Here is a 15,182-nt window from a genome sequence, read left to right as displayed (position 1 = left end):
TGTGTTTCCCACTCAGATAGAGTAATGTCAGAACCTTGGGAGTATGTGAAGATGTGTTTAGGGGAGCAAGAGATGTCCAAATGGAATTGGGCGAAGCAGAAACTCTAAGTGAAGTCAACGATGCGTGCACCTTGACGAGCAAGCTCACTTGCCAAAATCTTTTTTGTATTGAGCCGAACATAATTCAAAGCACCCGACCTAGGACGATCATTATCTTACCAAAGCTTTCCACGGGGGCAGCTTCGGAGAGTTTTGTGTTTTTTGACCAGTCGGGGACTTAAGTGCTGATGTGTATTTTTTTAGATAGAACCGCTGCTTTTTCGGCACATCTTAGAGCGTGGCAAATTTCAGCATTATAAAAATTAAGAGCAATCTGTATCTGTTTCATCAATATAGCAAGATTCCTGAAGAAGCCGGAAAGGGATGGGATTTCTTTTTTTTTTGCAAAATAGAATCAAGAACTTCTTGATATAGGAGCAAATGAATCTCATCCCAGTCAATCTTTGACGACTACCTAGGCTTGGGCGTATTTTGATTCATTGGTGTATATGTTAAATCTAGTTTAAAAGACGCTGCTATGGGAAGTTGCTCCGATAATTGGTAATTGAATATAACGATAACCACAGAAACTGAGAAATCAATTGAAGTAACCACATGGTCTAGATTTGATGTATGAGATGAAGTGTGAATCTTTGTAAAATTTTCAGTTTTTGACTGCTTTTAGTTTTCGGACAATCAGATTATCAGAAAAAATACCACGGTGAATTGAAGCACGAAGTGATACTGATGATTCAGAAAAATTAATATCACAATTAAAGTCCCCAACAACAACACAAGGGATATTTGGTTTTTGAACTTGTCTAATACAGGCATGCAATTTCTCACAGGCCTGTACAAATCGTTCAGGTATTATATACTATATAAAGTATCACAAAAACTAAACAAACATGATTGAATACTCGCTGAAAGTAAAGTTGCCAGGCCTCCAGACGAACGACCTTGGGAATAAACCCGCGGGAATACAAAATGCGGGAATGCAAAAAGTATGAAAGTGTATAGTCATATCCAATAAACTGAGACTAGGGCGTGTGAGGAAATGTTCCTGAATACACGTTAAATCAGAATACCCATTATTAATCAGAATGTTCCTGAATACACATTAAATTCAGCAGCATACCTCCAGACGGACGACCTCGGGAGTGAACACGATTTGCGAGAATGTAAAAAGAACGGAAGTGTATACTCATATCCAGTAAACTAAGACTAGGGCGTGTGAGGAAATGTTCCTGAATACACATTGAATCAGAATACACGTCTGTGAATCAGAATGATCCTGAATACACATTAAATTCAGCAGTATACATCCAGACGGACGACCTCGGGAATGAACACGCTTTGTGGAAATGTTAAAAGTACGAAAGTCTATACTCATTCAATAAACTAAGACTAAGGCGTATGAGGAAATGTTCCTGAATACACATTAAAGTCTTCAGCATACCTTCCAGTACTGATATTTTATTAAAAAAATTACCATTTATGTTCCATGAAACAAATCTTTAGGTTTTGCTACTTTAGGTACTTCCAGGTAAGCTAGGACGATGAAATTTGGCAGGCGTATCAGGGACTGGACCAGATTAAATTAGAAATAGTTGTTTTCGCGATTTGACCATCTGGGGGAGGGGAGTGGGGGTCGGTTAATTTGAAAAAAATAGAAAAAATGAAGTATTTTTAACTTACGAACGGGTGATGGGATCTTAATGAAATTTAAGCTTTGGAAGGATATCTTGTCTCAGAGCTCTTATTTTAAATCCCGACCAGATCCGGTGACATTGGAGGGAGTTGGGGGGGGCCTAAAATCTTGGAAAACGCTTAGAATGGAGGGATCGGTTTGAAACTTGGTGGGAAAAATAAGCAGAAGTCCTAGATACGTGATTGACATAACCTTAACGGATCTGCTCTGTTTCGGGGAGTTGGGGGGGGGGTTAATTCTGAAAATTAGAAAAAATGAGGTGTTTTTAACTTACGACGGAGTGATCTGATCTTAATGAAATTTGAAGTTTGGAAGAATATAGTGTCTCAGAACTTTTATTTTGAATCCCGACTGGGTCCGGTGACATTGGGGGGGGGAATTGAGGTGGGAACCTAAAATCTCGGAAAACGCTTAGAGTTTAGCGATCAGGATGACACTTGGTGGGAAAAATAAGCACAAGTCATAGATAGGGGATTGACATAACCGGAACGGATCTGTTCTCTTTGGGGAATTGGGGGGTTAATTCTAAAAAATTAGAAAAAATGAGGTATTTTTGACTTACGAAAGAGTGATCGTATTTTAATGAAATTTCATATTTAGAAGGACCTCCAAACTCAGATCCCTTTTTTTAAATCCCGGCCGGATCCAGAGTCATTATGGGAGGGGAGTGACCGGAAATCTTGGAAAACGCTTAAAGCGGAGAGATCAGGATGAAACTTGGTAGAAAGAATAAGCACAAGTCCAAGATAGGTGACTGACATAACTGGACCGGATCCGCTCTCTTTGGTGAAGTTTGGGGGGGGGGAGTAATTCGGAAAATTTTGAAAAATGAGTTATTTGTAACTTACGAACGGGCGATCAGATCTTAATGAGATTTGATATCTAGAAGGTCTTGTCCTTTAGAAACTCTCATTTCAAACCTCGACCAGATCCGGTGACATTGAAGGGAGCTGGAGGGGGAAACCGGAATTCTTGGAAAACGTGAAAATCGAGGTACCTTACGAATGGGTGATCGGATCTTAATGAAACTTGATATATAGAAGAATCTTATATCTCAGATGCTCCATTTTCAATTCGAATCGGATCCGGGGAGATAGAAGGTTGGAGGGGGAAAACAGAAATATTGGAAACCGGAAATCTTGGAAAACCCTTAGAGTGGAGAGATCGGAATGAAACTTGATGGGAAGAATAAGCACAAGTTATAGATACAAGATTGACTTAATTGGTACGGATCCGTTCTATTTGAGGGAGCTGGGGGTTATTAATTTGGAAAAACCAGAAAAAATGAGGTATTTTTAACCTAAGAACGGGTGACCGGATCTTAATGAAATTTGATATTTCGAAGGAACCCATGTCTCAGAGCTCTTATTTCAAATCCCTACCAGATCTTTTGACATTGGGGAAGTTGGAGGGGGAAACCATAAATCTTGGAAAACGCATATAAATTTCGTAGATACGTGATTGACGTAACCGGACTGGATCCGCTCTCTTTGGTGGAGTTTGGTGGCGGGGTTCAGTGCTTTGGCGAGTATGGTGCTTCTGGACGTGCTAGGACGATGAAAAATGGTAGGCGTGCCAGGGAGCTGCACAAATTGACTTGATAAAGTCTTTTTCCCCGATTCGACCATCTGGGGGGCTGAAGGGAGAGGAAAAATTAGAAAAACTGAGGTATTTTTAACTTACGAGTGGGTGATCAGATCTTAATGAATTTTGATATTTAGAAGGACCTCGTGACTCAGAGCTCTTATTTTAAATACCGACCGGCATTAAGCCTCTGATTTTCCTTTTAAAGCAATCTATTGATTCTTAGAATTTTAATAGAGCTCATACCATATGAGCTCTTGGCTCTTCCGACCTCGTCACAAGTGCCATATGAGCTCATAGGTCTTGTTTTATGTGTTTTCATTTTAAGAATTCGACAGTTTGTATATAGAGATACAAATTGGTAATTTAACTTTTATGTTATTTGTCCTGTGTTAAAGAATTTTGATTTTGTGCTGGTTTCAAAGAAACCAATTTATATTTGAAGGGAATCAGGGAACCGTTAAAAAAATCCAGGAATATTATTTTTTCTACTTTTTGACATATTGACAAATTGACAATTTCTATTTACAAATACAAACAGACATTTAAAAGAAGGAAACTTAAAAAAATTCTGGGATATTATTTTTTCATTATTGGCATATCAACAATTTGACAGTTTGTGTAAACAAACAGTGACAACTTGTATTTCGCGTTAACGTTCGTCTGTTCAAGAACGTTTAGTATTACGGGGAGGTTTCAGAGAAACCAATATTTATTTGGAGAAATTCAGGAAAACCCTAAAAAATTCAGGAACAGTAAATTTTTTCATATATAAAATATAATGACAATTTACAATTTATATGACACATAATGTCAATTTGTGCATACAATACAATTTGTATTTCACGTTAATGTTCGTGCGTTGAAAAATGGGTATTTTCCATGAGAAATAGACTCACCAGACGCATGGATTTTATCCTTATCCCTGCTTATATAAAATTTCCTTTCTCTAGTTTGTTTTATGTGGTGCCAACCAATCATTATTAGTTCGAGACCATATTTAATGCTCCTCGCTTCATGATTGCCTAATGACGATGGTCTATTTGTGATGATCCGACTGTCTGTCATTTGCTTTCATGATGGTCTTTCAGTTGCCTATGGGATCTATTCAGGTTTTCTGTTAGACCAAATCATGAAATTAGAAAGGTAAAGTCTTCATCTTATTGTTTTTTTTTTCTTTCAGGGTCTATCCTTATTTATGTGAGGCTTTACGAATTTTTGTTCGTGAACATGCGCAAGTCAGGTTCCAAAATGAATATTATGTTGCATTCGCCGATGTCCCCACATCAATCAAAGTTCGGGATTTGACTATGGCAAGAGTAGGCACATTAACTCGTATTTCTGGTCAAGTGGTTCGAACTCACCCAGTGCATCCTGAACTTGTGGCTGGAACTTTTACTTGTAATGATTGTTCTACTGAACATCGCGATGTTGAACAACAATTTAAGGTACATGCCTGTTAATCACGTTTGAGTGCTATTATAGATTAGTGCTATTTATGGCACTTGGTATCTACCAAGTGACATATAGCGATCGCAAATTCTGTCGGTCTGTCTGTCGGTCTGTCTGTCCTGGTTTTGCTACTTTAGGCACTTCCAGGTAAGCTGGGACGATGAAATTTAGCGGGCGTATCAGGAACCAGACCAGATTAAATTAGAAATTGTCGTTTTCCCGATTTGACCATCTGGCGAGGGGGGGTTGGGGGGACGGTTAAATCGGAAAAATTAGAAAAAATGAGGTATTTTTAACTAACGAAGGATTGATCGGATCTTAATGAAATTTGATGTTTAGAAGGATATTGTGTCTCAGAGCTCTTATTTTAAATCCCGACTGGATCTAGTGACATTGCGGGGAGTGGGGGGGGACCTAAAATCTTGGAAAACGCTTAGAGTGGAGGGATCGGGATGAAACTTGTTGGGAAAAATAATCACAAGTCCTAGACACGTGATTGACATAACCGGAATGGATTTGATTTCTTTGGGGTAGTTGGGGGGGGGGAGGAGGGTTAATTCTGGAAAATTAGAAAAAATTAGTTATTTTTAACTCACGAAGGAGTGATCGGATCTTAATGAAATTTGATGTTTGGAAGGATATCGTGTCTCAGAGCTCTTATTTTAAATCCCGACCGGATCCAGTGACATTGGGGGAGTTGGGGGGGGACCTAAAATCTTGGAAAACGCTTAGAGTGTAGGGATCGGGATGAAACTTGGTGGGAAAAAAGAGCACAAGTCCTAGGTACGTGATCGACTTAATCGGAACGGACCCACTCTCTTTGGGGGAGTTGGGGGGGGGGGGGTTAATTCTAAAAAAAATAGAAAAAATGAGGTACTTTTAACTTACGAAGGAGTGTTTGGATCTTAATGAAATTTCATATTTAGATGGACCTCGTAACTCAGATCTCTTATTGTAAGTCCCGACCGGATCCAGTGTCATTGGGGGGGGGGGGGGTGAGGGCGGGAAATCTTGGAAAACGCGTAAAGCGGAGAGATCAGGATGAAACTTGGTGGGAAGAATAAGCACAAGTCCAAGATATGTGACGGAACTAACCGGACCAGATCCGCTATCTTTGGTGGAGTTGGGGGGGGGTAATTCGGAAAAATTAGAAAAAATGAGGTATTTGTAACTTACGAACGGGTGATCAGATTTTAATGAAATTTAATCTTCAGAAGGATCTTGTGCTTTAAAACTCTCATTTTAAATCCCGACCAGATCCAGTGACATTGGGGGGGAGCTGGAGAGGGAAACAGGAAATCTTGGAAGCAGGAAATCTTGGAAAATGCTTAGAGTGGAGAGATCAGGATGAAACTTGATGGGGAGAATAAGCACAAGTTATAGATACGTGATTGACATAATTGGAACGGATCCATTCTCTTTAGGGGAGCTGGGGGTTAACAATTTTGAAAAATTTAAAAATTAGGAATTAAGTATTTTTAACTTACGAACGGGTGAACGGATCTTAATGGAATTTGATATTTAGAAGGAAGTCATGTCTCAGAGCTCTTATTTCAAATCCCGACCAGATCTGTTTACATTGGAGGGAGTTGGAGGGGGAAACGGGAAATCTTGGAAAACGCTTATAAATGTCGTAGATACGTGATTGACGTAACCGGACTGGATCCGCTCTCTTTGGGGGAGTTAGGGGATGGGGTTCAGTGCTTTGGCTAGTTTGGTGCTTCTGGATGTGCTAGGACGATGAAAATTGGTAGGCGTGTCAGACAGCTGCACAAATTGACTTGATAAAGTCGTTTTCCCCGATTCGATCATCTGGGGGGCTGAAGGGAGAGGTTGACGTAACCGGACTGGATCTGCTCTCTTTGGGGGAGTTAGGGGGTGGGGTTCAGTGCTTTGGCGAGTTTGGTGCTTCTGGATGTGCTAGGACGATGAAAATTGGTAGGCGTGTCAGACAGCTGCACAAATTGACTTGATAAAGTCGTTTTCCCCGATTCGACCATCTGGGGGCTGAAGGGAGAGGAAAAATTAAAAAAATTGAGGTATTCTTAACTTACGAGTGGGTGATCGGATCTTAATGAATTTTGAGCTCTTATTTAATTTTGATTAATTCTAATTTTATTAATTTTGAACTCAGAGCTCTTATTTTAAATCCCGACCAGCATTAAGCCTCTGATTTTTCCTTTTAAAGCAATCCGTTGATTCTTAGAATTTTGCCAGAGCTCATACCATATGAGCTCTTGGCTCATGGCTCTTCCGATCTCGTCACAAGTGACATATGAGCTCTTAGCTCTTGTTTAAGTTTAATAAACCTTCTCTTACACTATGCCTATATAAAGGGGAAAGTGAGAATTGTGATATTCCCATCACCCCGATTAATTGAAAAAAGTGGTCTATTAATTCACTTTGAGGGTTTTTACACCCCCTGACAAAAAAAAAATCTCGAGTTCTTTCCCTCAAAGGATCAAACTTACATGCATCTGTGTCTTACATTTACTCGATTAAGTTGTGCTTACATTGTAATTCTGCATGAAATACTGGTATGAATGTGGTCATGGGTGCACGACACTCCAACTCTGAGGAGATGGGGACAGAGTATTTATTTGAATTGGAGTTAAATAGGACTTACATAAACAATTTTAATTCTTGGGTATTGTTTTCCAATCCTTCTGTGTGGGATTTCTTCTGGACATAAAAGGGTGACCTACGTGCTGGTCTGAATGGTACATAGAAATTAAATATTACATTGTTTCAACCAGATAGAAAAAAGCGAGGAGGGGGAATAAAGGAGGGGATAGGTTTTGGTTGACTCGGCTCTATCAATCAATCAAACGACGTGTTTGCACCGTGCTATAAGCTGGAAATCTGAAATAATAAATAAAAATGTTCCAATTTTTGGCCTAACTGGAAAGGAGGTTGTAACTCCCCTACACCAGTTAGTCACGCATTCAGAGGAGCGAAAAAAACCTGGTCACGCTCGTAGAATGAATTTATAAAAGAGTTCCATTCGAAATTAGGTTTTTCATTATTTTGCATTTATTGTTTTTCATTGATTTAATTCTGTTTTAACGATTGAAATTAATGATTCATTATTATTGTCCCCAAATTGTGTATGGAAAAATAGCAAGTTATTTGCACCATTAGAATAAAAACAACAATCTGTTTTTCCTTTTTTTCATGGCATTGCATCTATGTTCGCTATGAAAGTTCATGCATAATTTACACAATATTTGTTGTTATATTACACAATATAAGAAATATTTGTTGATGAGTTCACCTGTTTCTGTTCTCATGAAAACGAGGAGTTAAACGGGGTTGTGTTCTATCTATCCCCATTTGTATGGATCATTTTGATGGACTTTGTTCTGAGAAGCACTGCGAAGGTGATGGGAGAATATGGAATCAATTGGGAAGTAACTCTCCTAGACTTTGATTATGCTGATTATTTAGCATCTTAGATGAAAATATTAGCATACTCATGAATTTTTTGGAGGTTGTAAGAGTTTAGAGTGCAAGAAAGGATTTTTAATTTAATGTTAAAAAGACTTAGTAACTGAGACTAAGAATGAGTGAAGGTGAACAGGTGACGTTGGAGATCGAGCAGATTGATTGGATTATGTTTTTAAATTAATGTTAAAAAGACTAAGTAGCTAAGACTAGAAATGAGTGAAGGTGAAAAGGTGACGCTGGATATCGTGCAGATCGATCGAGTTAGATTTTTAAAATAATATTAAAAAGACTAAGTAGCTAAGACTAGGAATGAGTGAAGGTGAAAAGGTGACGTGGAGTATCGAGCAGATCGATCGGATTAGACAGTTTCGCCTACCGAGGTAGAATTGTTAGTTAAAACGGTGGCAGTGAAGACGTAAAAATTGGAATAGTCAAAGCCATGGCTTTTTTTTTACTGTTGAATAAAGGTTTGGAACGATTGGCAGATTAGTCTGAGAACCATGATTGGAATAGTGGAAGCTACAGTGATGACAGTGGTCTAGTATGGTTCTGAAGCGTGGACGCCCTGAAAAACGGAGGAGGATTTTCTGGATGTTTTCCAGAGCAATTGCCTGCAGATTGTCTGGGCACCCGACTGATTGACTGTATATCAAACAGTAAGCTGTACGAAAAATTTGATTCAATCTTGCTTTCTAGAGTTGTAATGAGTGAAAGGTTGAGGCGGCTAGGACATATTCTTCGAATGAAGGATGACAGTTCACCAAAGACCATCCTTGTTGGCCAATCAACGAAGCCCAAAGGAAAAACAGGTCGTTGCTGAACAGATTGGGATGATACCGTAAAGAAGGATTTAAGGGAAATGGGAACATTTTGGGAGGGTTTTAAGAGGGGGGGTTTGAATAAATTGGGACATTGGAGGAGCGTGCACAGCTGTGTTGGCCTCAGGCGGCTTGGTGCTGCAATGAACTGATAGTAGTAGTAGTAGTAGTTTTCTTATGGAAAGACTTGCTTTTCAAATGAGCAAGGATACTGTCTAGACCTTAAAATCCTGCCATATTTCTCTCCCTCTCTCTTTCTCTCTCTTTTCCTGTTTTTTTTGTTTGCTGGAATAAAACTCAAGTCTGTTAAAACTTAAAATGAAACTCGGGTTTGTGATTGCAATGTTCTCGACTTTGTTTTCGGAGTTCAAAGAAAACTGGGCTCCCCGAAGTTTTCTGGAAAATTAACGTTAACGAAAGTTAATCTGTTAATTTTCGTGTATTTACGAACGTTCGAAAAACAGGGATATTTTGGAAAACCCAAATCTCTTTTTGAGAAATTAGAGGAGGCCCTGAAAAACGCGAAGATAGTGGAAGCATTGGATTTACGGAATATGAGTAGGGGGTAAATACTTGTTGCATGCTATTGCTTAGTTGATATCTGAAGGTTAATGTTACGGTTCGTTTCTAACTATTTATTATTATTATTATTCTGTACAAACACTGTGTGGTTGTACTTGCCACATCTACTATTACTACCAATGAAATGTCGTGGTGCTAATCTCGTGAGGCTGACCCCCTGATGGAGACTCATCTTCCATCTCACCCTGTTCAAATACACTGCTTTGGCCACATCCAAAGAAACGGTAAAATGTTGTGATATCTCGGTTTCGGATCACACTTCTCGAGTTTATTTTAAGCTGCAGTATCCCTAGGTTGAATTAGTCTATTCTGTCTACTATTACTACTATACTCGTTGCAGTATTAAGCATCCCTGTGGCCACCACACTGACAGACACTCCTCCTTCATCCCACCCTGTTCAAAGTTTTTGCTATTTGAATGTCCTTAGAAATCAAGTGGTAGGCTATATATATTGCAGTAATCAGATTAAATTATATCATGGCTCGATATAGATGGTATATGTATTGCAGCACTCGGATTAAATTATGTCATGGCTCGATATAGATGGTATATGTATTGCAGCACTCGGATTAAATTATGTCATGGCTCGATATAGATGGTATATGTATTGCAGCACTCGGATTAAATTATGTCATGGCTCGATATAGATGGTATTGCAGCACTCGGATTAAATTATGTCATGACGCGATATAGATGGTATATGTATTGCAGCACTCGGATTAAATTATGTCATGACGCGATGTTTTAAGCTTACACCTAGGCTTTAGTTTGTATTATTTCTATGTTGACATAGGTTATTTTGTCATCCACTGGGAGTTGGTTAAAATGCTAGGGATTTGATCAAACTCCAGTTTTCCACATCTAAAAAATAAAAAAAATCTGATTATTTATTGGATCACTGTTGTTTTGCAATCTTCCAAACAGTTTAGGTTATTTTTGTGGTTTAAGGTTCTTTGTTGCCATCAAATATGCTCATTAGAGGGACGTGACTCCCCTGACCGATGCTATTCTCTTCATTAATATAGAATAGAATAGAATGGAATATATTTATTCACTACAATAGCCGGAGCTAGCATTAGCATGTCATGACAAAAATAATTTATACCTTCAAAAACACTCACAGGAAAATTTAAACAAACAATATATTAATCAAACATTAAATATTAGTCGCGCCAATATTATTGAAATGACGGGTAAAATATGGAACAAATGATTTGCGATATCTCTCAGTACTATATGCTGAGCAAGTCAGTAACTGTGGACAATTGTTTTTTATTTGTCGAAGTCTAGTAACTGGTCCTCCAGTTGGGGGGCTCGCAAAGTTGGGTAGTAGACGACAATGAGCTGGGGAATTTAAACAATTTAGTCCAAATCTATATGTTAAGCCATGTCTACGACTATCAAGTGAGTCCAAATTGAGTTGTTTCAGTGCATCTTCGTAAGTTGAGTAGTTTTGTCCAAGTATAATTTTTACAGCTCTTTTTTGTATCGTCTCAAGTCTATCTGTTTGATCTTTTGTCAATCCCGGATGCCAAGCAGGACATACATACTCAAGAGAAGGTCTAACATAGCTGCAGTATACAGACTTTAAAACCTCAGTTGGTGTACCAAATCTTTTTAGGTTGGAAAATGAATGTAAAAGCGAGGCGCCTGTTTTAGTCAGATAGTCAACGTGCGAATTCCATCTTAAATCATCGTCCAAAAGAATCCCAAGTATTTTAACAGTTTTCTTTGTTGGCAGTATGGAATTATGAGAAGAGTGGTTGTTACCCTTTAGGAAGGAAAATGTCATATAAGAGCTCTTAGTTTCACTGACCGCCAGTTTTACCTTTCCTAATTTGGCTTTTAGATCATGATAGATTTTGATCAAGTCAGACTGTTCAGTAGTCGGAGGGCTTAGTCGCAGTGATAAAACAGTATAATCATCAGCAAATTTAAAACGCTCACGTATTGTTGTTAAAATACGGTTAAAAACAATAAGAAAAGAAAGCGGGCCTAATTTAGTCCCTTGTGGCGAACCACAAAAAATATTTACAAATTCAGATGGCTCATGATCAGGAAGTTGGACACACTGAGATCTTTCAAAAAGAAAACTAGCTAGCATTCGTACAACAAATGGACGGGCACCCATAGCCTTTGCTTCTTTCACAACTACATTATGATCAAGACTATCAAAAGCCTTAACTATGTCTGCAAATAATGCTTCAACATAGGCCCCATTATTCTCTAAGTGCTTAAGGATAGTATCCAATAATGCAACCAAATAATGAACAGTACTATGCCCGGATCTAAATCCAAATTGTTGGGGATCAATATTATCCTTTATGTCCTCAAATAAACGATCAAAAATAAAACTTTCAAATACTTTTGAGAGAGCTGGAGTTTTCGAAATCGGCCTCATCTCGGTTATATCTTTAGGTGCCTTGCATTTGGGGATTGGCGTTACATATGCCTGTTTAAAAATACATGGGAAAACACCATCAATAAAACACTGGTTAAAAATTGCCGTTAAAGGAGTAGATAAAAGATCAGCACACTCAATAATCAATTTAATTGGTATCTCACTAGGATAACTAGATTTACGAGAATCAAGTGCCTTTAACTTTTTAGCAACTGAACAAATCTCTAGTATAGGGATATTTGAAACTGAATCATTCGGTGGTAATTTTCTTAGTTGCGGATGAATTTTACAAACAGATGCAAAAAAGTTATTAATTTCACTAGGTAACAGGGGTTTACCATTGACATCTCTCACTTCAACTCTGGTTACTTTTTTCCCGATAATGTTCTGAACTAAGTCATGGAACTTCCTTGGGTTGGATTTATATATTTTGCTTATTATTTTCGACCCATACTGCTTACGAGAACATCTTATTTTATATACAATTAAATTTCTTACTCTTTTGAAATCTTTTACGGATCCAGTTAAATGCAATTCGTTCCTCACTTTTATCAGATTCCAAATCTCTTGAGTAATCCATGGTTTATCATTAGATTTCACATATATTTTTTTTTGTGGGAAAATTTCACAGTATTTTTCGAATAGTTCCTTACAGAATAAACTTGCCATTTTGTCACCATCAGACAATGAGAGAATATCACGCCAGTCACGATCTGTGAGCCATTTCTTGTAGAGATTTACTAGTTCAGGTGTGAAAGGCCTGTACACCACACTATTTATTTGTCTATTTGGGATAAAATGATTGGGTGTCCAAGCAACACACAAGTGATCACTCAAACCTAATGGGGGTAATGTAACTGGAGTATTATAATATTCAGGACAGTTGCTAAAAATGAGATCCAACATACGGTTACCTCTTGTGGGCACATTCACAACCTGCTTAAGTGATAGTGAATTACTTAGCCATTTGGCATCTAAGTCATTAAAGTCACCACACATTATGATACCAGCATTAGGATACAAAGATTGTACATTGTCAGTGCAATTCTGTAAGTATTTCACAAGGTCTTTACGATAGGGGCCACGGGGCGGATAGTAAACAACACATATCACCAGTGATGCCACTTCCTTGGGAAGCTTCTTAGGCCTGCACCACAACCATAATACTTCAAAACCATGCTTATTTGGTATATTACTGAAAGTGAGAACTCGATTTCTTATAGACGATCGACAAATAATACCAACACCACCACCATGTGTTACTGAAATATCATTGGGTGTCATTCTAGGTTTGAAATAGGTATCATATCCTTCAAATGCTACAACATCTTCAGTCGCGGACCATGATTCACAGATACAAGCAATATCAACCAGTTCATTCTTCAAGCAAAGTTCAACCTCTTCTAATTTGTTCATAAGTGACCGGACATTTGATAATAGTATTTTCGGAAATATATAGGGATGAAAGGGGGGCTTTACACTGCGGTCTCGAATCTCCTTGCCAACACATTGAATCGGTTCCAAGTTGGGATACTCGGAAGACATGGTTTGAGGGGTGGGTGAATCTTTGATTTCTTTGAAATTCCAAATTGGTTGGTTGTTAGTACTGGATATATTGTCGGAAGGCTGGCAGATGTTGGTTCTTGCCAGTTTCTCCAAGTTTTCACGAGGAGTGGTTGGTATGAGGGGGGAGGGATCTGCATTGGCTGATTTAAGACAGGTGGTTTGAGCTTCAAGCTCATAAGTGGGACTGTAAACTGTTGTCTTTGGCAACCATGTTTTAACAGAGGTGGAATTTTTCGCTCCCCGTTTTTTTAACTTCGCAATTCAGTATTGGAACGTAGCTTTTTCCTTCTGGGGGAAGTGAGATGCACATTAGGACAGCAGTTTATGAAACAAAGGCCATGAGCAAATGTTTTACACAGAGATCTGTGAGGCAGAATACAACACTCATCACGGCAGATGCCTTTGAAATAATCCAAGCAAATATGGAGAAACGTGCAATTCTCCGCCTTTCTACAGCCTCGCCTTATGTGAAATCTGCAGACACGTCGTTCCGGAATATGATCTGTTGTAACACCCTCTTCATCGGTATGCGGAGACTGAGAATACTCTAGGTCGGTTTGTGTTGTTTGACTAGTAAGAAAGCTACTGCATTGAACAGATACATTATTACTGAGAACTTTAGAGCTGGTTATATTACCCTGGTTTAAGCACTTCTCACAGGTAAAAAGAAAGAAACGTCCCGAGGGTTTCTGCAGAGCAAGAACTATGTCTGCATCAATTGCAGCGCAGGCCGCATGCATGCGGTGTAAGCAAAGGTGACAATCAAACGAAAGGCTGTCTTTTGTCGGTTCGTCACATAAGAGGCAGCTCAGATCAGGACCTGAGTAGTCATTTCTTTCCTCGGTGATATTTTCTATAGTATCGATTCTTTCCTCGGTGATATTTTTTATAGTATCCATAATTCTCAGTGCACCGCCAGGAATACCTGGAGATTTAGATGACAAGTTTTCTACTGGGAAGATAGTGTTCTTTTTAAGTTGATCCTGGATCTTATCGTTGTTACTTTGCTGTTTCGGACTATTATTTTTCGATCTCAGTTTCTTCAGAGTAAAGGCCGTAACCAGAGAGTGGGGAGGAGGCTAGGGGGTTTATCCCCTCCTCGTCGAAATATTTGTCCGACTCGTAAAAACGTAACAAAATGCATATAAACAAAATCTATGTGCAATTTTAATTTTTTACCTCCCCCTCCTCGATAAAAACCAAAAATCCTGGCTACGGCCTTGAATATCATCCATATTTTATTGACAGACTAATTAATTAATTTTTTATTTTAGTATACCCAGCCAGCAATCTGTCGTAATCCTCATTGTCAAAATCGAACTGATTTCACCTTGGATTCGAGTAGATCTCGATTTGTTGATTTTCAAAAAGTCCGGATACAGGAAACGCAATCCGAACTACCCAGAGGCTGTATCCCCAGAAGGTAAAAAATAAAGATTCTAGAAAGTCTAAAGCACATCTTTAGTGATGGGGGTTATGCCTCTGTGTTTTGATAATCATTTTTTTGTGTAATTATTACCATATAATTTTTACAATTTGTTTATTTGTATGTTTTATGTGACTTGTTCTTGTAATTATACT

General features: G+C 38.5%; 1 protein-coding gene across 1 annotated transcript in view; it reads left to right on the top strand.

Annotated features, from left to right (window-relative positions):
- LOC136028385 (DNA replication licensing factor MCM6-like) overlaps positions 1-15,182 on the top strand; it is an 85,301-nt gene that overhangs the window by 18,664 nt on the left and 51,455 nt on the right. Inside the window, exons 3-4 of the mRNA XM_065706196.1 lie at positions 4,518-4,782; positions 14,876-15,024. Of these exons, the coding sequence (XP_065562268.1) occupies positions 4,518-4,782; positions 14,876-15,024 (414 nt within the window). The remainder of the gene's footprint in view (positions 1-4,517; positions 4,783-14,875; positions 15,025-15,182) is intronic.

The sequence above is a fragment of the Artemia franciscana genome, chromosome 6 (assembly GCF_032884065.1).
Source record: "Artemia franciscana chromosome 6, ASM3288406v1, whole genome shotgun sequence".
In the NCBI taxonomy this organism is placed as follows: Eukaryota; Metazoa; Arthropoda; class Branchiopoda; order Anostraca; family Artemiidae; genus Artemia; species Artemia franciscana.
Note: the sequence above shows the minus strand (reverse complement) of the source record. Positions and strands in the feature narration are given on the sequence as shown.